The 27,779-nt window shown below is 40.4% G+C and overlaps 1 protein-coding gene across 1 annotated transcript in view; it reads right to left on the bottom strand.

Moving 5' to 3' along the window:
• Window positions 1-26,637, bottom strand: part of TULP4 (TUB like protein 4) — a 121,173-nt gene extending 94,536 nt beyond the window's left edge. Inside the window, exons 1-2 of the mRNA XM_015858293.2 lie at window positions 26,592-26,637; window positions 614-2,919 (exon numbers count right to left, since the gene is read on the bottom strand). Of these exons, the coding sequence (XP_015713779.1) occupies window positions 614-865 (252 nt within the window). The 5' untranslated portion in view covers window positions 866-2,919; window positions 26,592-26,637. The remainder of the gene's footprint in view (window positions 1-613; window positions 2,920-26,591) is intronic.
• Between the last annotated feature and the right edge of the window lie 1,142 nt (window positions 26,638-27,779).

Below are 27,779 nucleotides of genomic sequence, written 5' to 3'. Positions count from 1 at the left end.
TAAAAAAACCAACTCCAATATGCAAATAAAAGACATACTGATAACTCAAGATGGCCCAAAGCAGATTGATGGATGCAAACACCACTCTTTCCCTTGGGGAAAGTTGCCCCTGCATTATTTATAGAACTTCAAACAAATACGTACATGAATTTGTCATTTACCTATAACAATCTACATAGTATACAAAACACTCCTGCCTATATATGTTTGTGCACAGACCTACATGTCATTGTCACCTGCTGCAGAACAGTCCGGTCTACAATGTCATAAAAACTATCAGGCTTTGCTTAAGCAACTCTTTCACCCCTTGCCTTTCTATTAGTCTTCCAAGACAGACCCTAATAGCATATAAAAGCTGTCAGCCATTCACAGCTTTTAAAATTCTGACATGCATTTGTTGAACTTGCAGGAAACTGGGCCAATTCCAGATCCATTTTCAAAGAACATCCTCACCATAAGCCTTGTGCTTTACGGTTTACCAAAAAGAACTCCAAACACATCTGGATTAGTCCTGAGCCTCCTCCATTCTCCCCCACCATGTTACAAGCAGAAATACCACAAAAGAATTAACGCCATCATTTCCAAAGCCAATCGTAACACACCGTTTGCTTACCTCGCTGTTGTGGCCCCTCAAATTGAAGTTGATTCTCTGAGGGGTGTTCCGGTCCCTCCTGCAATGGCTGGAAGTAAAAGTGACGCCTACAACTCCTCTGCCATTGCCTGTTGCCAACCAGCCTTCCTCATAGTACCGTCGCCTGCACACGGGCTTCTCCTTCTCACTTTTAGGAACTCTCCCTTTCCAGGAGAGGCAGAGGATGTTGGAGTCGCTGCAAAGAACAGGCCCATGTTCCACTGCTGCATACATGCTTTTTAAATATTTTATTTTTTGACATAGGAAAGTAATGTGTCTAGCGCACAAAATTTAAATCAATTTTTTTTTGTTTTTTTGTTTTTTTATTGATAAGACTGACCTGGGATAGATCATTGAAAGGGAGGAGGATGGGGTCAGTGTTTATAAATATCCACCAAATGCATAGTGAAAAAATTCCTCTATAAAAGATGATGGCAGTTGGCTAAGAAAAAGTAACACTTAAAAAAAAATTCAGGTTCATTTTTTGTTTGCTTTTGAGTCTGTAGAGTGAGGGTGCACTTATCCTTTGGAGAGACAGCTACTTCGTAAGAGGCGCTCGAGAAATGATTTAAATCATCTTTTTGCTCAACTTGATATAATCTTTATACAGCCTGAGATTCCAGTTTAGCGTAATGCAATTCCAGAGACAAAGAGTTGCAAACGTGTAGGTTTCAAGTAACTTAAGGCTTTTAAGATTTCCTCCAGTCAGATTTTCTTCAAAAGTTCAGTTGCAGAAATTTAAACACACGCAAATACATATGTATATATATGACATTCATCTTTTCCAAGCTGCCCTCTGGCATATCTTTTCCATCTGACGTATTTCTGCTGCTAAAGCTTAAAGAGATTGCATAAAGGGAAAAAAAGGCACACAAACCGTGCGAAACAACAGACCCAGACTTGTGCAGGCACTGGTGTGCCAGGCCAGATGGGAAATCCCTCTTGGTACTGAACCGCTTGTTGGATTCAAACGTTTTTGCAATCCAAAGCCAATCCAATTTTCATTGCAGCACTTTTTTTCCACCAGAGACTCAACAGAGCCTGAACCATTTATCACGCTATCTTGCCTGCTTTCCCACTTTTTGCTGCCACACACGAATGACAAAGAAGCCCCCTCTTCATTTATAGCGGAATCAAAAACGCTCCACAGCTTTTAGCTTTTAAAGCGGATAAGTTTGCCTCAGGTGAACCATGAAGTTCTCTCTCTTCCAAAACAGGTTTAAATGTCAAGCTGTTTTTCCTTTACTTTTCCCTTTTTTCTGCTACAAAGAATCACAGACTTTTCATCCTACCAAAAACAAATGCCAGAATTAAAGCACATCAAGTAAGCAATCTTTCAAAATCTTCTAAAATTCAAGGAAGGAAGAAACATATTCATCTAAAAAAGAAAGAGAAGCAGCATTAAAAATCTGACTTCCTGGTTTCACTATTTCTCCATGTATTTTCCTCGTTTGTTTTATCGGATCTTTCCTTCTTGATGCTTGTCTACAGCACAGATTCATAGTTCCAGACACAACATTTGCAGCTGTACAAGAAGGAAACATATGAAGTATTCCAATCGTTTTATTTGAGAAACATTTATGAGCTCAATTAATTCATACGTATATCACACTATGTGAAAAGAGGAAAAAGGAGAGGGAGAAAGAATATGCAAAATGATGACCTGGTTAACTCAAAAAGGATGACGAGGATTCTTCAGTTCAATGCCCAGACTTGTCCCATAGTTCCTCAACTTACTTACTTTCAGTCATCATAGCTCAACATATAGTCACAATTTATTAGTCCATTCAGAAACTACTGAGCCCAAAGCATACTGTGCCAAAGATGATACATTATGCCCCTGCAACAACAAAATCACTTTCCTCCGCCCTCAGTATTCTTATGTTTCTCTCACAATTATTGATTTAGATTGTGGAGGTATTTCTTAGGCTTTTTCTGTGTGGAGGGTGTTTTTTTCTTCCTCTTCTTGCAAACTTTTTTCACTTGTGAAGACCGTGTAGTAAGTCGAATATTACTGGCAGGTGTTTTTCCATGGGTTGCCAATTCCTGTGCTGTAAAGGTGCTCCATCTGGTACTTAAATTAATTTTCATCAATTGCAAAGCTCTCAGGAATACGTGAAAGTCAGTCTAGGCAATGACAAAAACATGTGCGCTTTCATGTACATGCGGTACATACACCAGCTGGGTGAACCTGGAACTCAGAGCTGCAGCTGCCCTCTCAGCTTAGATGTGGTAACCTTGTGAGGCGCCCGTCACTCAAAGCTTGAAATCTCTGCGTTCTTCCAACTCTGCAAGACAAAATGCACACAACACATACATAAGTGAAAAAATAGGAAAGCAAGCCACAAAACAATTTAGAGATATAGGAACTACTGTGATAACAATCAGAACATGACATCTAAGCATTTTATATAGAACTCCGGTGGCGCAGTGGTAGGAATGCCACGTTGCAACACCGGGGCCTGGGTTCAAATACCCCTGTGGCGCAAGTGGTAGAAGTGCTGCTCTGCTACACAGAGGCTCGAATCCCAGGGGTTGGACTCGATGATCTCTAAGGTCCCTTCCAACCCGCACAAGACTATGATACTTTTTTATGGACTGGAATTGCTGGGATAAACTCCTAACAGAGACTCCACAACTCTGTGGAGTGAGGGCTGGAAAGGGAGGTATCAGTGACACAGCAACACAGAGTTAGATCCCAAGGGACTAAACAAGAACCACAGACTGACTGAGGTCAGCAGAGACGTTTCTGTGTCCATCCAGCCCAACCCCAGCTCAAGCAGGGACATCCAAATACATCTGAAGCACATGCATATGCAGAGTTATTGCTCCCATACAGTTGTTGCTAAAGAGATCTCATTTAAAATAAGAATTGCATCAGTCGCATTTATCAGCACTGTAAAAATAGGCTTGCCTACATGACACGTAACATTGTACTAACCTCACTTTCCGAGCAACTAACCACTTTTTTTCTGTCAAGCATGGATGTACCTATAACACTTTAAAACATCTGTATCTACAGACATAGATAGCAAGGCAAGGCCATAGGGTAGTTCACAAAGCAGTCAGGAAAACTGTCCCTGAGGTCTGGTGAGTTACTACTGGAACTTCTCAGCATTACAACTAAACAAGATATAAAAATAATGGCTACTACCATTTTGTTTCATCATAGCCTGGCTTTGAACAACCTTTGTATGCAATTTTTGTCGTCATTCACTGCATAGAAAATCAACAAGTTGGAGAAAAGGACCCTTCTCTGCATCTTGGATTACCCACGGTCATCTGAGTCTGATTTATGATCAGTTTAAGGATTAGAGAAACAAAAAACTTCTCTTCTTAAAAATATTCTAACTGCATTAGGAAATCTGGACAGGCAGAGATGAAAATATCTAACTACAGAAGGAACAGTCAGTCATTATTCAAATATCTCTTTCTCAATAATGTCTTGACTACATGACCAAATTCATATTTAAATCAGTGAAGGTCAGCACCTCCTTTATGTTGTACTTAAATTCAGTAGACAAGATTAAAAAATACCTTTAAGACTGTAATTCAAAGTGATAGGCTGAATTAAGATTACATACATATTAAGATTTAATTCTTCCCACTCTCTTCTCCTTCATTTCCATCTGCTGAATATTTCCTAAGAAGTAACCTAATTAGAAGACTCAGAGGCAAGTCTTCCCCCAGGAAAATCAGTATCTGATTTAGACATACGCACTATTTTTCTTGTGCCCTTACAGCAGTCCCATAATCCTGCTCTCCTCTACAAGTCTAAAACAACCTTTTTGTCTTCTTTTTCTCCTCCAAGAAACACAAATGGTAACTACCTCTGTTGCAAGGCATGTGGAAGAGCTGAGGATAAAACGCCTCGTATAAGAGCTAGCTGCTACTTCAGTATAACCTTAGCACTAGTCTGAATGCAGATTGGGCTATGCATAAAACAAGAATTTAGCCTTTCAGATCAAACTTTCAAGCTGAAGTTCTAACCATAGGTTTATGCACATATTATCAAGCTTTATGCACATATTCCTTCGGACTGGGGAAGGTGCTCATCATGAAAGTTCACTGGATCAGGAAGTAGCTGTTTTGAAATAACTTACTAGTGCTATTTGGACACTAAGTATCAACAAAATGCAGTAATGTAATTTTACTCTCATTTAAAGAGCAGTTTAAAATTTCTTTGTTCTGGAAGATGCTACTTGAGCCCATGCTCTAATACTACTCAAAAGCCCAGTGATGTAAAATTAGGTAGTTATCTAATGATACAAAAAATATTAGACCTGCAACACTGGAAAATGGATTATTTTGTTTTGCTATGCAGTATAGCTCTTCTTGAATGCAAAACCAGCAACAAGTTATGTTCTGACATTACAGGAATGAATTTAAGTATTAATTTAAGGCAGGGAAGAAAAAAAGGTTATTAGCAGTGGCTCTCCTACTTGTGTCAATATTTAACCCAATGTAACTCCTAAGTGTTTCCATTAGCTTATATAAGTGTTAAGCTAGTTAGACAACCAGAAAAATATTTGCTTGTTTTCATGCATCTTTCATTGAGGTGTCTCTTTTTTGTTGACAGAAAGAAGTCACGCACAGCCAAGTGTACCAATACTGCAGCAAGCTCTTCAGCATTTTATGTTTATTCAAAACCCCACTCTTCACAGCTTAGAGTAGGGTATCTGAAGGTGAGACTACAAGGAGATTGGGAGGGAAAGAAAAGCAGAGAAGGAAAAAAGAAAATGCAAACAAGTACACAGTATTCTAAATTATTCATTATCTTCCAAAATAAATAAACAAATAAAAGACTCACAGTAGCCTGCATTTTCAAGATCCTGACCATGCAAAAAACTGTAAGCTACAGAGTCTTTGAAGAGTCGAGCTACCATATTTCAGGCTTTTTTAGCCTAAGCAATTTTCTCCCTGCCATGAGGTCAAAAGAAACAGCAGTTTTCCCTCACACGTACGAAGGGAAAAATGTATACCTCTATCAATGAAGGCTGCAAGACCCCTGGGGTAAGGGAAGGAGACCTGTTCTGAAGGATCAAACCACAACTGGTTCTGCACAAGCTGATGGCAGATGATCCCACCAGCTATCAAATAGTGGTTATGAGATTAACCTTCAAGGTTACTGCTAAACAAAATACTACACAAATGGTGCTTCTCATAATACAGACACTCTATTCCAAACCATACACTACAGAGCTAGAAGCTAGCCAGGCAGAACACCTTTTGTTTACGCAATCCAACTTACAAAGCAACATAAATTACGTAATCTTATTCAAGTGGAACAAAAATTATCAAAATGAACTACTCAGTTCCTAAGGGACTAAGGTAAGATAACTGGTTTGCGGAGAAAAAAGCACCAGTTCTGTAGGGGAAAATATATATATATATAATTTTGACCTGAGCAAGTACTGGCTTCCCTTCACTCATCTCCTCCAATTATCTTTGTTTCATTCACCTTCCGTTGTACTGCAAGTCACTGAGGTACCCATTCTTCTTTAATATTACAAAAAAACATGCAGTTTGGAGAACATCATTTTAAATGAATACCAGTAAGGCTGTAAAGCCGTTCTTCATGCCAAGAAAAACAAAAAAGTTAGAACAAGCTTAATTTGTGTTCTCTTTGTTCCTAAATGGCTCTCTCCATAAATTTCATCCTTCTGCAATACTAGAAGTTCCTCCCCTGCTCCATGGCAGCTGTATGGCCTGGGCAGGACAATCGATCGTGCTAATCTGAGACATAAAAACATCAGTAAACCCATCAGAGCTGCACAGAAACAGGCAAGCAACAATGGCGTAATGCCAGCTACTGCAATCATAACTGCCATTGCATTAATACAGATGCTGTAATGTCACTCATATATGGCTATACATTCATAAGAAAATGAGACAGAAAATACATCTGTTGGCATATGGAATGAAATGAAGCTTACATTAGCAGCTGCTCAGCAGATATCCATTATGAATATTGACAGAACTTATTTCAACACAATATTCCAATAAAGAAACACCATTAAAATGCCTTCAAGAAAGCTGCTATCAAGAAAAACACCAGTGGTCTTTAAGTAAACTGGCTGAAGCTATTAATTGGGTGTTGCCAAATTTACATGTTTTGGAAAGGGATGTGGCCTGGAAATATGGAAGGCAGTAAATTGTTGAAGTCCAGCCTAAGGAAGAAGTGAGGTAAACAAGCTGCTACACTGTCCACGGGGAAAAGAAACTGGAAGAAGCCTAGCACCCTTCCCACCAGACAGATCAGCAAGCTGATCTAGCTGAAAACACATCCTCCAAAACCAGCATCTAGTTTCCGCCTGGACAAGCTGCCTTACATCAACTGAGCACATGCAAGCACTGCAGGGCTCTCCCATGCCACACAGGGCACAGAGTGAGAGGTGAGCGCCACAGCAGCCCACATGGCTCTAAGCTGAAGGTGTATTCAAAAGCTTCTCCTTTTTTGCTTGAATCTGAATCAATCCTGGTGCAGGCCCAGTATGGTCCCACACTCAGCAGTGTCAGCAAAACTGTGAAGGTAGTGGAGCTGTACAGAACAAGTGAGAGACAGGGAAGGAGAATTCATGAACAGAATTGCTATTTGAATGCTTTCTAGGGTAAAATTTGGGCTTCATGTTTCTGAACCCAATGTATTGCCCTCAGATAAGAAGAACGAAAAGCTTATCTCTAGGGGTTCACAAGGCCACCACAATGTTCTGGAGCAAAGGCTGGGACACATGCCACGCTTTCAGATAACATGGAGTGGGATGAAACACCTCAGAAGGAGGTTGAAAGAGCTGTTTCAAAGAAGAAAAAACACACTACCTCTGTTTTAAAAGTGGAAAATTACAACACTGAAGCACACATTCAAAATCCTTAGAGCTGAAAAGAAATGTAGCACGAACAAGAAAGTCCTTTCACTTACAGGTATGAATCTTCTCTCTCAAAAAGGGGTCAAAATCCTCACAGCACAGAGAACATTTGTACAATCCATATTTCAGGGGACACTGACTTAAAAATCAACTGAGTCTTGTTAATGACATTGAAAAATGTTCAGCAGAGCCCCAGCTCTTACCATCTCTTTTCCACTGAACTGAATGCACTGACCTTGCCTGTAATTACAGCACAATTCCTTTCCCTGAGGAACACTCTGCAGCCTGCAAACATCCCTGGAGCCTGCAGCAGCTCTGTATAGCTCCTAATTATCTCCGAAATCTGTCCACGGGCTCTCTTAATACTTTCTTATGAACATACATTGAAGTTTTGCTACGCTCCCCCAAAATCCCAGTATACCCTTGTATGTGACACAGACTGCAACACTGCAAATAATTTTTAAAGCTTAAAAAAAAAAAAAAAGGAATGGGAAATGAAGGAGGAAAACAGAAGGCACCGGTTTTCAGAATTCAGAAGAGCCTCACCTTAAGAATTATTTCTATTGGACAGCAAGGATATTTCAGTCAGAAATTTGATAAACAGTGGGCAACTACTGCAGAGCAGCATGGGCACAACACACAGCAGCAGGGCAGGACACTGGGTCAGGTTTCACAGTCTTTGGGTTTGGGGAACAGGAACTTAGCTCTAGTCTTGCCTGTCCCCCAGATGTGCCACAACCAAAGGTTTCAGCCTGTGTTGGAGGACTTGCGTCCACCTCACAAAAGCACTGCTTGGAGGTCTAGGTGCAAAGGAGGGGATACATATAAGACACACAGAGCTAAGGAACAGCTACATGTCTCTCCCATACCTGTTCCCTTTTGTTTCAAGCACAATGTTTTTCTCCTCAAGGAAGTCTGCGCAAAGCTGTCTATGTTAAAAGAATATTGTGTCACGAAGACAGATTGAAAGACTGATTGCCTTATTGCAACCTTGAGAAGCGAGTTGCTATAGAGGCCTCTCTAGAAGTTGAGAGCTTTAAATGAATGCTCTCAACAAAGCAAAGATTTGTGTATGGAAGTGAGTCATTACACTAGCAAGTCTTAGAGGGCATCAGATCAGCTGTGCACATGTGCCCAGGGTGGTGAATGCTGGTTTTGAGTGGATTAGTCTCTATTAATGTGACAAGCGTTGACTGGTCCTCTATAAAACAGAGGCAAGGAGGCCAGAAAGAAGCAAGCATTCCCTACGCACGGTAACACCATGCTGGGTATCTGCCAAAGAGGCAGAAGGGAAATGGTTTTAAACTAAAAGAGCAGACATTCAGATTAGATATTAGAAGGAAATCTTTCATTCAGAAGGTAGTGAGGCACTGGCTGCCCAAGAGGAGCCATGGGTGCTCCAACATCCTGGAGGCACTCAAGGTTACGTTGGATGAGGCCCTCCAACCTGCTGGTGAGTGGCGGCCCTGCCCACAGCAGAGGGCTGGGGTTTGGTGTGATTTAATGTTCCTTATAGCCTAAGCCAGTCTATGAATCTATATATCTACTTTTGTGAACTGGCACAGCAGCCTTGTGTTCAAATATTTTTGTTTTGTAAAGCTCTTTGCAATTATGATTTGCTTTTCACCCTGGCTAACACCTCCTGTTACACACTTAAAACATTTAGACTCATAAAACAAAAATTTCAAGCTGGGATAAGACATCACAGTATAGCACATTACGAACAACTCTATCATTTAAAAAAGTTACAACAATGACTCTAAACTTTGTTTATAAAATTCATTTTTACATTTAATTACATGGATATACCCATTTTTTAACATCCCAAGACATCCATATTTCATGTAATTTGTGTACCTGCAGTTACCAGATCATGCTTGTTTCTGTTCACAGTTGCAAAGCTATGGAAAATGTCCTTCCTTTCAACAAACACTCACATTCCACCAAAAATGAAAACAAATGTTATAGACTGACGTTTTTTAAGTAGAAGCAATATTTCTCAGTGCTTTGTAGCTAGCGCTGATATTTATTTCCATTTGTTTTCCCACAGAAGTTATGAAAGCGCCAACTTGTTGAAACCAATTATTTCCCTTATTCAATCCAAAACTCTCAATACCTTTCAGTATTTTTATCTAATCTATGCTTGCGAGATTTTCTGTTAACGCTCAGTTTCAGAATCCATGAAGCACAAAAATCCAGAGGAAAGACTCATCACAGCAGCTAAATCCACTGCCTCCAGATACAGAAGATAAATACACCTGCAGAGCTAATGTACTCACGTGCACACAGAAATAAAGCAATCCATATTACACAGGAGAAAAAACACTGACATTCTTCAATTAGATTTTTTTTCTTTCCCATTTCCATGTGTAATCTGCTGCCTTTACCGAGGAGCACAAGGATCCTCAGATCAACAAGGTGAACTTTTCAAAACTGCCAGGAAAAAGACTGACTCGATTGAAGAATATCAGCTTCATACACTTTTTCTGCTTCATTATGAAGAAAGGAATTTGGGGGAGTAATATGATGTCATTTAGTAAATGAAGTACATGCACAAAGGTTGGTCTTTTTCACTACTATTTTTCTTTTCTCTTTTTGAATGTGACAGTAAATTCCTTAGGATTCCACCCTGGTTGCGAATTCTAGTCAAAAGCAACAATAAGGTAAAAAGGAATATGAGGTCATTTCATAAATAACATAATTTTGACCTGAAATTTTAAAGCCATCTTAAAAATCAATGTTTTTTTTCCTTCCACACCTAGAATTACTATATTCTTAGACAAACTAAAATTAGTACAATAGCTTTTCCATTTAATAAGTACTTCACAAAGTAGCTCTACATCTGTATAAAACATAGAACTTACTACACTCTTTTTTTTCTTCTGCATAATAAAATAGCGAAAAGCAGAACAACCCAAGGAAAAAATCTGCTAACACAAACTACTACCTTGACTGCTCCCTCTCAACATCTGTACTGTGTGTTTCTCTTCTATACATCAGTAAGTCTACTTGCAAGCTGCCAACGAAAACGCTGCTGCTTTTTCTGGTAAGCAGCTTGGCAAGGTAACATCTTAATCTCACAGTGTCAGTGGTCCCCTTGAGCTCACAAAGTCTGTTAAAACAAATTACATGAAAACATATGCAGGAGTTCAATTCTATCGCTTAAGAGGATTTGTACATCCCAGTTTCTTTTGAGATTCTGGGAACATAAGATGGTATACCATTTCAGTACCTAATGCTGTTACAAAACCCTAATAATTTCTCCATAAACTACTATTTACAGACCACAGAATAACAGGAGGTTTACTTGGAGAAAACTATATGTTTTCTTGTTATCACTGCTAACTAGACAGCACTGATATCAACACTTCAGCTGTATCTGTATCAAACAGCTGTGGGCTGAGGTAGACCGATGCACAAAACAAAAAAGATTTCAACAAAAAATATAAAATATTCAGTATTTCATAAAGCTGATACAAAGTTTCTGAAGTCAGGTAACTCGAGAATGACATTTTAAGAAAATTCCACCCCTACAACAACAAAAATGACATTATTTTTCACTTACTGTTCTACCAAATGACAGCAGGAAACAAAGCTGATGAACAGAAATTACCACGTTAAAATACAAAAATTCCCTTCCTAACAATTAAAAGAATGAAAAACCTAAATTAAATGCGGGATAAAACTAGCTGCTCAGTGATTCTAAAACCTCAAACATTACACTGGATCATTAACCTACCAACCCTGCAATATGAACAGCAAAATAAAGCCAGGCACTACAAGATCACAGACCAACATCCCAGAGCAATGCAGGGATCCAATTACCAGCAGCATCTCCTGCCAGGCAGCCAGGCTCCCGTGGGGACAGGCAGCACATACACTGGGATGTTCTATACTAAGGCAGCATTTACTTCTTACACAGAGCCATGCAGATGTCACGGGATTATTGCCACTCAGTGCTCCCATGTTTACATTTATCAAAACTTCAAAGCAGAGCATAGCACAGCACTTACAGCTTTGTGACATTCCTCCATGCAATGTATCCTGTGACTGTAAGATGTTGCTCTCTTGGAAATGGACAAAAGCCGAGCCCTGGGCTGACAGCGAATGTCCTTTATTGCTGCTCCTCAAAACTGCACCCAGATTGACCGGAGCTCTAACAAACCAGAAAGCAAACTCCAGCTTTATCTTCTGTGAGCCCACAAGCCATTGCAAATAAAATCGGGATCCACACAGGTCAACTCTGTTCAACAATTATTACTGTTTGATTTGCTCTAAAGCACAGCTAGAAATAACTGAAGCTTTATCAATTTTCAAAAGCAGCTTCTATAACTACATTGGTATGCCCTATGGGAACACGACTCTGTTTCTCATAGCAACCTTCAATGATTTAAGCAGCGAGCCCTGCTCTTCCCACAGCATCATTAATACTCAGAAAGCTTCATCATTCTTCACAAAGAGAAGAAAGCATTCTTAGTAAAACATTGCTCTGTCTCGATGTCAAGGAACTAGGACATTTTGCTCCGAGAGCAAATAAGGCCTGGCCATTACCTTTTATTAGGATTTTTGACAGCACTTCACAACAAAGTGACAGTATCTTGGGCTTTTCTTTTTTTCTTTTAATTCTTAGTTTATTCTATTGCTGCACTGTAATTACCCTCAATAGATTCCATTCTTTACACTTCCATTATTTTTATTTTTAGAGCTCTCTCCTAAACACACATCAAATTCCATAACATTTTCAAGAAGCATTTTATTTAAATTTGGCAGTGACAGCTACTGATGTTTCATATCCACGGGGATCCACCTGTTAACAGATACTGGAGCTCTCCATCCTCAAGCAACCGCACAGTTGGCACATAACACTGTTATCAATGTCAATTTAACACCTTTATAATACCTAATCTCTTAAGAGATAAAGTTTTATGGCAAAAGTAGGACGGTTAGTGCACAAGGCAGGACTGCTTCTATAAGCCCTTTCTCGCTACTTGCAGAGTGGTATCTTGCCTTGAAGGCAGGTATGCATTATGCAATTTCTAGCAGCTTTCTACGGTAGGTATGACTCCTGCTATACCAAATGAGGAAACTAAAAACACAGACCTACAAGGAAAGTAAAATGTTCAAAGCAGCCAATGCAACAGAAAGACTTCTTAATCTCCAACACCTCCATGACCTATGCTCTGTTTCCTAGGTCCAGTCGACCTCGGTCCCTCTGTTCACTGCCTGGTGCCTATCTAACTTCTCCTTGGGCAGACTCTGCTTCTTAAACCAACAGAAAATAAATACTGGAACAAACAACAAAAAAAGCAAGGAGTATTCTCTGAGCTCAAACAACTCACTGAAAAGTCAAACGAGCGTCAGAGCTGAGGCAAAGGAACGGGCAGGACCCACAAGACTTACGTGCAGTCTAAGAAACAGTAAGATGTTAGATCTGCTCAGCTGGGCCACGGACCTTCCCCATGGAACGCAAACGGAGAACCTTCTCCAATACTGAAGGGGAAGACAGCATCAGAAAAAGAAATAGGAATATGCCATTACAGACATCTAGCCATTAAGCTGTGATCCTATCATTAATTAATCTGATGTTTCCCTGTCTGTGTCCATCTGGCTTCAAAACCTATCTATCTGTTTTGGATTCACAGGAAATGCCATAACCAACATTCTGCTTTTTGTTCTCATATTTAAAAATAACCATTAACATTTGGTGAAACACATCATGTGTCAAAATACTTCTCCTGTGGCTCACTGCAGGAAGACAGGCACACGGGCCACGTTAATTCAAAATGATTTACAGTAACCAAGTGTGGTTATTATCTCCATCATCAAGCAAGGAAATTTGATTTAGATATATCATATTGATTCTGAGTTATTACTCCTGGTGTGATAGAGTCAGCTACTATACAGTAACCTTACAATGATGTTGATTTACAAGCAAATATATCAACCCCTCCTTTGATACTTCTGTTTACAAACTGGAATATCATAATGCATTCACATTTAAGTAATCGCGTAACTTAAACACAGTTATCCAGATCATTTTCATACTTGATGTTAAAGAACAGTAAACAGCCTACTTCTTATTCTCTGAACTGCCATATAGGTACCAATGACACACACAGCAAGCATCCCTGGCACGGAAGCTTTAGCATCACAGGAGTCAGCCTAGAAAAAGAAGGTACCGCTGCCAACCAGTCAAATCCAGTGTCACTGCAGTTGTCAGGGATGGGAGGAAAAAAAAAAAAAGTTGCAATACCATAAAGTATTATATCTGGGGATTATCTTGCAAACTCACAAGTGTGTCAAGCTGGTTTCAAAGGAAACTGTAATTTCATTTACACAAATCCAAGCTATAAAGATTTAGACAATATTTAGACAACATTAATTATAAAACTACAATAGACATTTTGGACACACATGCTTCTGTTGTGTTCTGCATTAAAAGCTACGTTTGTTTTTGTTTTCTCCTGTTAACAAAAGAAGTATTAACATTAGCTCATGAACTGAGCCTTCTGGACATCACGTCCTTAAGAGAACTTCTTAATCTCAACAGCACATTTCATTTCCTATGCTTTGCAAGAGGAAAACAAGCTTTTTCATAGTTGCTTATTTTGAAGGGGAAAAAAAAGACAAACTAAACTAAAACAGAATTTTCTGTCTGTGCCTACTGAAGAAAATCTGTTGCAAAGTGAGCTGCCCCTTCAGCAAACTGATTTCAAATATTTACCAAGCAATTTCTTTCATTTTGGTCATACGAGATACTTAAAATTTCACCTGAAAGTATTTAAGAGACAGTCATCATACTTATCAGCAAAGTTATTGTAATTAAAGTTGATAAGTTACGCTGAAGGCTAAATTTACTACAATGCTTAGACTAAAATGGGCACTTAAAAATAGTACATCTTATATCCCTTCTTAGCTACCCTGTAAATACCCTCTAACATATCCTCATTTAAAAAGAAAAGGGCAAATTTTGGCTGTGAAAGCCACCTCCTCCATTTAGGACTTATGTTGTCATCACCAAACAAAAAGGTCCTGAACCTCAGTTTAAGAACAGGGAAAGAAGATAAGGCTGAGCTAAAAAGTCAAACAATCAGGAGAACTGCCTGAGATATAGGCACACATTCTCTCCCCTTGAATCAGCAGTGGAGTGGTTACAGTCTCCACCATTCACAGCAGGAGAAATATATCAGGCTGTCACAGCCAGACTGCAACGTGATTTGTCCACTAAAGCCTTTCCAACACACCAGTTTTATTTTCTTTGGGTTTTTGTTTGGGTTTTGTTTTTTTTCTAAAAAAGGAAAGAATAGATTCTTTACACCTCAAATCTCAACATATACAACATTTCAGACTGATGAATGTGGCATCAACGTGGCATGTCAGATTCATAATACACAGACCACGTAGAAATTAGAATTTCTTCTTCCTCCTCAGCCCCAAATTAAAGCAATCTACTTACATAGCCAAGAGAAAAAAAAATAACTATTGTTTGTCGAGCTCTGCAGTGTCATGTGGCAGCAGTAAGGTCAGCCTTTAGAAGTTGGCTCCAACCTGAGCTGTGACTAATCTGCTCCCTTCCTGCTGAGGACACCAGGTCACGACAAACATCGCTCCTGTAGGGCAGCTAATGATGAGCCAAAGGGAACCCTCTGACAGGAAAGTAAAGGCACAGGGAGCAAGTTTCCTTCTGGGGCAATGAATTAAGGTCATACAGGGAACAAGCCTGTTGCGGGTTCACAGGGTGAAAAGAATAACACTTGAGATTTATGCCATTTCATTTTGAAGCTGGTGCTAAAGCTCTGAATCAGACTTCAGGCATGGTATCACTTTCCTAGGCTGAGTACACATGCCAAGAGCACATACTACAGTGTCATCTGCCACCAAATATAAAGGATGATGCATTAGCTTAATGGGGATGCAGGGTGGGGGAGAAACTGTGCCCTTCATCCTAGCAACAGCATTTGTAAGACACTTGCATGCTTGAAGAAGTAAAAACAAAATTGAAACGATTGAAGCAATTTATTAGCCTGCCAATGAAACGATAAATCATCTGACATCAGAAATGACATGTTCATAAAATCCACTGAGCAAGATAATCCTGTCTCAATAAATGAGGCATTCTTCATACAGTGAAGTGGGAACGCGTATTAAGAAAACAATGTACAATCAGCAATTAAGCAAAACAGAAAACAGTGATGTAAAAAATTAAGATGACAGCGATTCCTTTTGTATTATTCCAATACAGACCCAACTGATAAAAGTAAACATGTTTGCTTTCAAAACTGAACAGAAATTGCGAACACCTGAGAGAAGAGAGATTGTTATCCTCATGCTAGATTGTTTCCAGACATTTTTGGCTATTACTGTAATTATATACCAGAGCTGAGGCCAGGGAAGCAAGACAGAACAGAAATACCTCTTTCCAAACAGCATGTCTCTCCTAGTGCAAAAACTGCACAGAATGAATACCTTTATTTCATTGCATAAAACACGTATTTCCAGCAGTGGAAAGTAGGAAGCGACCTTTACAGCAGATTCAAGGTGTAGGTTCAGCAAAATATGCCTCCACATACCAAGTTATGAACACACTCGGATGCTCTGCTGATTTTGCTCATAACTATGAAGAGACAGAGCATTTAATGGAAGGATGACTGTGTACTACATGACACAAAACGAATTTCCATGATACTAAGAATCTAATAAGCCGCTGATAATAAACATTTGTTTTCTAGCTGAGAAAGAAGTCTGCTGTATTGCAGCATTTTCAGGCTTTCCACTGACATCACATAAGGGAGGAGGCAATTGTCCCAAGGCAGATTTAGACTTATCACCAGAATGACAGAACGTCTTGTTTATAATTAAACTCATCAGTAAGGATTTCAGAATTTGGATGACAAAAAAATCAAACAGAAAAACAAATTACGTTAAGAAAATCTAAGCTTTTGCCCATTTTGTTTGTAAATATCAGAGAAATTATGCAAAAGATACTCCAAGCAAATAAGCGCTAGGGCAAATAGCTCTCAAAACCTGAATTTTTCTTAATGTTTCTTAAGCCTTTGATCCTCCAGGCAATACAGAACACGAGATATCTCTTTATTAAGTCTGAAAAACTTAATATAAGAAGGGACACTGAGGCTTCCAAGGCAGCAGCTATATATAGATCTTGTCTGAACATGTTTCTGTCTGAGCAGTGTTTTGACTAAGTCAACACTAGACTTCTGGGCCTGAAATTTTCCAAAACACAGAACAAAAGGTCTTTGGCTGTCAGTTCACAAGAAGCCTGCTGCAAAATACACTAGATATCCTAATGCTCCCAAACAAACTGTGCACTTCTGAGAGATCTCTTTTGTATGGAAACCAGCATCTCCCATAACTTCTATCACTCCTCCTTGTTACCACTTAGGCATGCTTTAAAAGAGACAGCTTTGAAAAATTCTGCTAGAAAAGCTTGAAAGAGATGGCCAGAGTGCTACAGTACAGGCCACCTAAGAAACATCACAGCACTGGGGGCGAAAACCTTCAGCAGTATCACAGAGGGGAACAATGCACAGTATCAATAGCATAGCCACAGGAGCTTATCCTGAAAGAGTCTCAGAAGTACAGAGGGACAAAAGAAGAGATGGGACAGCAGCATATCATCTTTTGACAAATGGAAACCCCCAAGAGAGCCCTGAATTTACTCAGGTACTCAAAGATGGCAAGTAAGCCTCTGAAGAGAGAATGAGCCTGTCCAAAAATAGAAAGGATCAAGAGAGGTAAACAAGATACCTTGTAAAGCAGGCAAGCAGCTCTAGGCAAGACACCTGGAAAGCCTCGCACAACTTGAGAAACCTAGCAAAGAAAATTAGCATGAAAGAATGTGATTTTGTTTTTCCTGTTTCTGAATAAACATCTGCACCAAAACACTGATAAATCTCAAAACGACAAGCAAGGACCTTTTTGCCTTTTCTTATTGCTCCCCTTGGCATAGGGAATTTTATCTTTGCCTTGTTGCCTTGAACTACAACCCCGTTTGCCGAGTCTTTAACTGAACCTGAAATGCAAGAAGAGAACAGACCTACGAACAGTTGACTACATGAGAGAATGAAGATCACATTTGTATTTAAGTTGGATCCCATAATTACTGCCTTGAAGGGGGGGGGGGAGGAATAAAAAGCAACAAAAATACCAACTCTGCTTCAACCAATACCAACTCCTTCACACAAAACACAGGCAGCTCCATGCAGAAGTTGTGACTGTATAACCTTAGTGCTTAATTCTGGTCTTAATCAAACTATGAAATGGATAAAATGTATTTTTCATATCACATACTATCCTGTTCAAATATAAATCTGAGGCATAATAGCTGAGTAAATATTAAAGAAAGTTATTACAGGAATTAAGAGCCCATTCTCCAAAAAATAAATCCAAACATTGGATGCGATTTTTCAAGCAAGAGCAACCCTGCTTTATTCATTCTGTTTCAGTAAATGCAGACATAAAGGATTGTGTAAAATGAAAACACTCCCTACACACAAATCTGTGGGGAAGAGACATCTCGATAGATAAAGTTGAATAGTCAATGGAAGTGTTTTCTGTTACACAAGAAGCAGAAATGCACTCAGCTGCCCAATCAACCCTTCCATCACAAACGCACCCTTGCCAACAAATGATCGATACAGACTCTTCATTGCTAACACCCAAAACTCCCCACGTAGCACATTTTGATTCAGCCATTCTCCGAGCCTGCAAACAGGTGGAAGAGTCATTCAGACACAGCAGTGCTTTAGTGAAGACATCTGACTATGTACCTCACATACAGGGACCTCATCCAGGCACACATTTACTGCCAGTCTTTTCAACATACCGCTACTTTAGCACCACTGTTGACAGTCTACAGACATTAAGAGATACCCCAAAAACAATCTCAAGAATAATAAAGAAGCAGAGGAATTGCATTGCACTATTGGTTCACTATCTCTTATTTTGCCCCCCTCTCCTTTTCTGCATTTTTTATTTTAACCTTTGCACATCCTACTGAGCCTCTGTTAAGTGAATGTTTGACTCATGTCCAACTACATGATGATGTCACTTAACATGACCCTGAGTCTTCAGTCTTCTATCCAGTGTTATGAAAGCGCTAACCTAAATGCCTAATGATAAGTAGGAAAATAGCATTATTCCCACTATACCACTGAGTAAAAGACAATTAAGCACCTCAAGGCAATACAGAATCTCATGACAGAAGTAGGAGGAGAGTAGAGTTCTGACTCCCAGTCTGCTGCTGCAACCATCAGCAAACGCACAACAGAAGTAAAACCCAAATGTTACCCAGTCTTAGACTAACACAGGTTCATAAAGAAAAAAAAAAAAAAAAGCAATCACCATAACACTAATCTACACAGTAATGTTACATTTATGTGGCAGTAACCTCCCACAGGCTGCTTTGCCTTCCCAACCACAAAGATGCTGCTAGAGCAACGACCAGACAAGCAGAGGCAGTACTTAGAACACACACCAGGAATTACTGGAATACCTGAAGTTTTCTGGCAGATAAGTGGGACTTCCCCTACACAACCGATTCTGAAATTTGATCCACAGAAGTCACACGCTTATTTATTAGGGAAGACTGGATAAGATCCCAGAAGTCATTAGGATGCCTCAAATGAATGTAAAAGACTATTAAAATTAAGTGAAAACAGAACAGAACTCTCTTCTAAAAATAGATCTCACTGTGCAGCCAAATGTGCATGCGTGCAATTGGTGATTTATTTCTAAGTTGGAACAACTTTCCAGCTAGATTTTCAGATCAGCTAACATAACGAGGTTCTCTGAAACAAAACAATGAAAGGCATTCAAAAATGTCACTTGGAACAATCAAAAGAGAGAAGGAACTGAGCATTACCAGTACTTAAACCTCTTTCACTGAATGCTTTCACACTGGTCCTGCCAGTGAAAAACACAATAACATAAATGTCTTAAAAATATTCCAGGGAAAAAAAACCACCACCATTTCAAGAGCTTGGGTAACAGTTAGGCTCAGAAAGCAATTAAATCTTAGTCTACATACCAACAAATGAAAGGAGTAAACATAAGTGAAACAGCCGTTTCCAGGCTGGTATGGACACTTGAGTCATCAGGTGACATTTATCAATGTGACAATGCAGCTGGAAGGAAATCAATATGGTCTAAACTCTGATGACACATCTGTTCCATTACATCTTTCTTTGCCAAAACGGGGCTACTAGGTGATCTACTCCTGGGGACACACTGTAAAAACTAGGTTACTACCACCCATGCAGAGGTCCCACTATTATTTAAGGAGAGTTCTCGTTCTCTGTCAAACACGAAGAAAACTGATCACTTCCACCAATAAAAATTCTCAGGTTTCACTCACTCTTGGACAAGGAAGGAAAAAACAAATTCAAATGCAAACCAGAGAACAAAGTTGCAATGAGCAATGCTATTTTAAAACCAGCAAGAGCTTGCTCTGTCACCACAGCTCTGGACAATCAAATCACCAATATTTTCTCTCCAAACCAACAAGTTGTTTCCTCACACCAGAAGTATTTAAACCAAATTCCAAAGGGGGAAGGGAATGAATGAATAAACTACCCAACCTTTGGAATAACCATCCTTTGATAGCGACTAAAGACTTTACTTTCTTGTCCTGTGAAAACAGAACACTATCTCTTATGACATCTTTAAGCATTACAGGTCACGTTTAGCCCAAAACAACCACTATTCTGGCCATCTGCTCTTTAATAATAATTGCAAAATCCTCTAGCAGGACAGAAAACAACAGTGTATTATGAGAATATCCAATATAATCTTATTCATCGCCTCCTATGCTACAACATCAGTGGCGGCTCATTTATCTCCTTTGCAGAAAGCACAATTTCCAAGCCAACTGCTTTATTAATAAAACTAAATACTTAACCTTTGTGAGAATGTAAGAGAGGAGCTAATATTGCACAGGCACACTCCTAGCACTAGCTCACCTAACACACTGAGCTCAAATTATACTTCTTTAAAGATCTGCTAGCAAACATTAGCACTGAAAAGGAGGAAGGAGGATCCACATCAAAGTGGGAAGGTCCCCAAAAGGTGGTAGCGCCATCAAAACCATCTGATTTACAACACTGTTTCTTAACGGATGAAGAAAAATTCAAGAAGTAGGGGCTGCAGGAGGGTCATTTCATTGCACGCTGTTCTGTTTCCAACTATTCAGGAATGTCTAACAACGTTTTGTAAATAACCGTGCAACAAATATGGGTGTAATAACTGTCTTCTGCTACATCGCTATGGAAATAGAGCACCAAGAGCTGAATCAAAACTTTCTCCATTCTTACAAACATTCACAAACTCAGCCATTAGCTTTCAGAGGCCCACAACCTTTCTGCAAATACAATTCATACACAAATATCAACACTGTAGTCTTTACAGAAAGATACATTCCTAAGGGCAAAGCTGACTGTGAAATGGAACCAGAGAACTGCTGAAGAGAAATGCAAGGTATAAGCAAACAGGACATTACTAAAAGTGAGAAGATGGAAGAGCTATTTCCCAGTAACTAAGATAAAGAATCTCCACGTGTCTGACATTCCAGATGTACACACAGAGCAGTCAACCTCAGCCATACAGGTTTGATATCAAACTTTACAAATTAAAAATAGCAAGCATTCGCACTGTGCAAAATGAAGGGAGTGGAAGAATATAGCTTTTAACCTCTCAACAGTGGAAACGTGCTGGGGGTTGGAATCAGATGATCTATTAAGCCCATTCCAACTCAAGCCAGTCTGTGATTCTAACTAGAAATGAACAACTCCATTTCTATCAGTCTTGCACCACTAGATGCCACAGATGTTAACGTCTCTGAGGGTTCAAAAAGGGATTGGATAAATTCACCACAGCTATTAAAAACTAAACGATTCAGTACCAAATTGTCTGTTAAGAGATCTCTAAACTGCACCCTAGTAGAAGCTAGTGAAGCTTCCTTCAAACATCCAGCTATCTGCACGCCTTAAGCACCTGCTATCACTCGCCATCAAAACAAGATACTCATGTGGAAAACACCTCTGGACCGAGCTTATTCTTGGTCTGCATTTCTTTCCACAGGAAAAAAAATGAAGGTAAAATATCAAAGCTGTTCAACACCTACACTACTCAGTTCCCTCATTTTCAAGCACTATGTAGGGCACTTGTATGGCAGCCAAGATATTTATATAGCAACAGTTCTTAATATACTTGCATCACTCACGAGAGCTGGGGAAGGCACCACAAATAGATAACTCCTTCTCCCTTAGCTGAATTCACTCCCCCCTTCGAGTTTTACTTAACACTTAAAATAGCTTTCTGAGTAACATTTGTGATATTTTTAATACAGAGTTAACTATTATCCACAGCCCATATTATCTACCAGGGAGGATTTCTGTTAGTCTCCCTTCCATGTACTTTACTCAGGTATTAAGACAGATAGATCTTTGGGGCTGTGTTCTACTTTTTAGTTATTTATGACTTAACAGGATTTCCTAGAAGTCAACCCACCATTCTGACAAAGCAGAGACTTGTTCTTTACGAAGCACAGCCAGCAACACTCAGCTGCAAAGCAGAACAAGGCTCCCACTGCACTGGGTTCTGCACCAACACAGAACAAAAAGGAGCACACGCAGCTCTTGCACTCTCCCCTCTCAACGTAAGAACATCACAAATCAAGGTCTTTCTCCAACTAAACAACTCCTGCGGGCCTTGATCCACTCCTGGCACAGCGATCAGCCCACCTTTGCTTTTCATTATGATTTTATTTCTGCTCATCTCGAGAAACACTGCTCTTCAGCAGTGTTCTTCACACACATGCAGAATCACAAAATCATAGAACGGCTTGGGTTGAGAGGGACCACAGTGATCTTGTAGTTTCAACCCCCCGCTATGTGCAGCATTGCCAACCACCAGACCAGGCTGCCCAGAGCCACATCCAGCCTGGCCTTGAATGCCTCCAGGGATGGGGCATCCACAGCTGCCTTGGGCAACCTGTTCTAGTGCGTCACCACCCTCTGTGTGAAAAAATGCCGCTTTTGTTTTGTATTGTATCCAACATCAGAATCCTCCCTATGTTTTTCATCTGCTTAAGTGGTGCCAGGTAACACCAATAAAGTATATGCAGTAATTTTCTTCAAATGGCTGTATGAATAGATACAGCTTTGGCCTCCTTCCAAATATTACTTAGCAATTATTATTTAAACTAATGAAACAAGAGGTGTTTGAAGATTTTATTTAGAAATCAGTTTAGACAATATATTCACTTCAGCAAACATTTAATGAGAAGAATGTCTTCACAGGAGAGGAATTTATTCCACCGCATGTACAAAGCAAAAGAATAAATGATACTAATACTGAAAAATACCAGATTTCTTATATTCTAATGGCCAAATTAATCCTCAAATACATGTTTTGCAAAGAGTATTCAGCACTAGACAAGAGTATCAGTGATGATTTAAACCCAGGAAGCTTGGAAAGCATATATGACTCCTAGCAGGGTGGGATCTGCTGGCTCTGAAATTATGCAGAGGACAACAATCAAACAAGCCAGGATCTCCACGCCATGCAAAGGGCCCATATTTCCAGTGGGAGGCTCTCAAAGACAGGTGTGATATGTTCTAGCTATCAAAGATTTGAAGTACAGCTGAGGTTTTTCATAGTATAAGCTCAAAGCAAAAACTATCAGAGACCATTTTAAAAATTCTAAGTACTGTAAAAGTAAGTAAACAAGAACATCAACTAAAAATGACACAAAAGAGACAACAGCAGATTAAATAAATAAGCAAGGATGATAACAATAGTTGTGTTTTGTGTGTCGAGTCACAAAATAATGACCAGACAAATAGGCAAAAAATTCTCCTCCATGAAATATGTAAGATACAAAGATGGTAACAGATATTCAAAAGGTTGTTTATAGGGGACAAACTCACCAATATAGATGCCTTCGCTGGGAAATGCTGAAGCAGTCTCCACCAGGGAGCAATCTCCAAGAGGTGGTGGTCAGCCCTTAAATGAGGTCTAGAGGAGGTGGAGTCAAGCTCCACCCCTTCTGGGAGGGCAGCTAAATTACTCTCACCTGTGCTCCCACAGCTGACCCAACACTTGCCTCAGCTGATTAATTAGAGGTTCAGGCTGTGATTACCAATTTCCCATACAAAATAGGACCTCTTGAATCTTCTTCCACAACAATCTGAATCTACACAGATCTAACAAGTCTAGATCCTGCCGTGCCTACAGGCAGGCCCTGTTTTGACATGGAGTCAACTGAAATCACCGATCTCAGTGCTTTTTGCCTGCAAGCATTTCATTACCTTAGGGAAGTGCTACTGTCCCCTTAATGTAGGGTCTACAATTCAGACATAAGTTACATGAGCAGGTTTCTTGACAGCATCACACACAAGGAGTTCCCATACAAATAAAACCATAACACTGCTGTTACAAGATCTTTTGTATTTCCTAGCAAGTATCAATAAATGATGATGTTTCCACTCTTTCAAATTAGAAAACAAAACACAATTTCTTTGTGCTATTTTGGAAGATATCTGCACAGTATAAGAGATCTCAAGTCCTAAACTAGATTGCTTATTAAAATGCACTGATACTAAAATTAGTGATCATCTGTGCACCAAAATTGGTAGAGATAGCTGGGGGGGGGTGGGAAACAAACACTATTTTAGAGGGTGCACCTCACACCTCCTGTGCCAGAAGTTCGTTCTGCTTCCAGAAGCATTACAAAAAATGGGATGCTCAAGAAGAAACAGTTCCAGTCAATAGCAACAAAAGCAAGATTCCAAATTACCACCTCTCACCAGCTCTGCATGCTGAAGAGGAAGAAAGCCAAGAAGATGGAATGGATCTGGTAATACAAGTAACTCATTCAAAACTCTCCCTTACTTCTAATAGACATCAAAAGACATCTGTACAAACCCTCTCAGTGGCGAAGCTCCTTGGTAACTGGAGGCACGCACTGTGATTACTTGGAGTCCCTTAAGAGAAACCTGTCCTGAATCATTCTCTAACTCATCCATGAATTTGGTTAAGCCTTCTGCAGGGTCCCTTCTGACATGAAGCAGAGAAGCCTGTTCTACCTAACAGTGAGCAAGCTTAGCTCCCAGCCTTGGCACAGAAGGAACAGTACAAAATGACCTCAGGCACCATTAAGTAAAATAAAAGCACTACAACAGAAAACTGTTCAAAGCAAATGTGAGCTTGTGGGGTTTTATCTTAAGGAGACTGAGTTTTTTTAATCAATACCTAATTTTTTAACCTCTTACAGAGTTTCTTAGAGTAATCACAGTTGGACAGTGATATCTTTATGAGCGCTAGGGGATGACCCTCCGATAAGAAAACCATAATTACATTGAATTCCTTTGCGAGGTGTTTTGAAACCTACAAATGAAAAGTACTGTTAAAAGCTGTACATTCTCAGTAAGCTTAATAATAACATGAAGTGTGTACTGTTTATTTTCCCGGATGCTAATTATAAACACAACTAATGTTATTTGGAAGTCCAGCAGAAACAATCATTTCTGTGATAACAGGATTCGGGGAGCTAACAGAAGTTATATGGCAGGAGTTTGCTTGGTGTAAACTCCTTACTCTTACAACAGAACCGCCTGAATCTATTCAGCAACTTATCAAAAAACCCCACAGCGAATGAACCAACCAATGGGGAACTCAGTATAGCTCCCAAAGGGAATAAGCCATTTCAGAATAGCGAAATGCGGGAATGGCTTTAGAATAAACACCTGTTGAGTAGATGAGAACAAATTCCACAGGCTGCCTCTCAAAAGCAAAGACGTACTGTACAAAGCAATCCACTTTCTATAAAAGTCATTCACAACAGCAATAGCTGTCAGTCTTCTGGGCTGTTTTTGATTTGTAAAGCATCTACCTACACACACAGACCGCAGCCTACTGCTTCATTTCAGCCCCACTAAAACTGATAATTACCTTTCTATAAAATGCCACTGGGGAGATAGATAGATAGACAGCTTTTGGAAATAGCTCCATCTCACTTGGCTCTCATCACCTATACAAAAAATGAGGCCCACCTGTCCATATTTCCCTTACAAGAGCTCTCTTGGGTTAGGGGGCCACTGGCATGAAGCTATTCCTCAAATCATGATTGCAGGATGGAGTTGTGAGCATCCCCCAGGGATCACCATCATTTTGCTATTGATGAAAAATGTGTGATGGTACAATTGAAGCAGCATTACCAGGAACTGCGATGTAGAGAGAAATCTGTTCTGTGACTTGTTTCTTTTTTTTTTTCCTTTTTAAGTGAGAACTGACTAAGCTTTCAATAGAAACTGTTAAGCATTTGTGGCTCACGTTCACACAGTCATCTTCAAGGGTGCCAGTACCGTATGATGGCAAAACACTCGCTTTCCCGAGCAAGTGCTTGTTATTCTGCATTTCATTAGTCACTATGATAGTTCAGGGCTTCAGACTTGCATTTCACAAATCATTTTTAAATACAGCCATTAAGCAACAACTGTGCTGTTTACAGCTGCCGTGTGGGAACGCGCCAGCAGCACGTACCTCTTACCTAACCTATCTACTGCACGGCGCGCTGCCCACCCACCACATACACCGGGACAGGCGCTCTCAGCCCGGCAAAATGAAGTCACCGACGACGACGACACGAATGTAATCCCGTTTTTTAAAGGAGCAGAGAAAGATCTTCTCTTCTGAGGCCTTTGTCTGCTCCTCCCGAGATATCGCGGGGCTCCGAGCACCCGAACGCACAGATAACCCTGGCGGCCCTTCACCTCGCGTTCCCCCGGGGCACACGGCCACGTTCCCCCTAAACCACCGCTGTGAGAAGACGGCATCCAGCATCACTCGGAGCCGCCGGCCGGTTCCGTTCTATGCTGTACTCCGCGGCCCCAGCAGCAGCGCCGGCCGGAACAAAAGGACAACGGCTGCAGAGCTGCCCACCCACCCCCGCCCCTCACTCACCTCAGCGGAGCGGGCGGCGGCCGCTCTCAGCCCCGCGCTCCCTCCCCGCTCCCGCCCCGGCCCCGCGGCGCCTCCCCCCGCGCCCTCCTTCCCTCCCTCCCGGCTCCGTCTCTCACCGCTACCGGAGCGGCGACGGCGGCTGGGCCCGACTCCTCGCCACGTGACCCCGCCGCCACGTGACCACCCCGCTTCCCCGCGCCGGCTCCGCCCCCACACACGGGCCGCCCCACACACGGGCCGGTGGCCTGTCGTGAGCTCTCCTCAGAGACAGGTTCTGAGGGGCCGAAATCGCTATCGCTGAATTCTTTTCTCTCCTCCTGGGTTCAGCATTTAGTTAATTTTTTATATTACATCTCAAAGCCAAAAGGAAACATTGATTAGCTTTCAAAAATTCAGGTTTCCTGAAGCTGCTGATAAACTTGTTTAGATGCTTGTCTTTGGCTCCTCCTCATCCCTTCTCTCACGCCATTTAGAGCTACCCAATTTACCCAATGGCAGCCCAGCCATACCAGAAGGATGTTACAGTCCTCAAACACTAAACATTACAGCTGAAGAGGTGTTTTTTGGAAACTAGATAGTCCTAACATTAAGCAATTTATTTTCTGTAATTAACCTGCTTATTTCTGCCACACAATCAGAGAATAGATTATTATGATTTTTTTTTCCTATATGAAAAATATAACCACTAGAGTGCAAAGTATCACAGTGTATGTCCTCACATTAAAACTTTTATTATAGAAATGTGTTAACTTTTCCTTTGGACAACTCAGGAACTGGTTTTGTTGTTGGCCTCTGATTTATACTCACTGAAAACGATGTGGCTTAATACAGAGCAACTCTGAAAGCTGGGTGGTGGTGTGGAGACATTCAGACCAAGCAGTAACATCTGAAAATGACAGTTTCAAGCTGCATTATTATAACGTGGGGGGATTGGCAGCCTGACTACAGAAAGAAAACATGAGGTAACTAAAACATCTAAGAAATTTCAGTTAAATAAACTGCATTCCAAACTCTCCTGCACTAATGTCTTTCCACTGGGATTCTTTGAAGTTAAAATAGTTCATCTGTAGCTTAAAGCATTTCCAGAGTGAGATATTAATGCTTCAAAGCACAATAAAACTGTGACCCACCATTACCTATACTGCAGCAATTCTACAAAAAGCAGTCTAAAATGTTGGTAAGAGCTCCCCTTACTGGTCTGCCTTAAAATTGTTAGGCCCACACCTCTTCTGGTACAAAACAAAGATGTAAAGCATCAACTCTATTCACATTAAAAGAGGTCGATATCATATTTCTATCAGAGC

Source organism: Coturnix japonica, chromosome 3 (genome assembly GCF_054131305.1).
Source record: "Coturnix japonica strain WE chromosome 3, WE-NBRP24, whole genome shotgun sequence".
Classification (NCBI taxonomy): Eukaryota; Metazoa; Chordata; class Aves; order Galliformes; family Phasianidae; genus Coturnix; species Coturnix japonica.
This window is presented reverse-complemented; position numbering and strand designations above follow the sequence as displayed.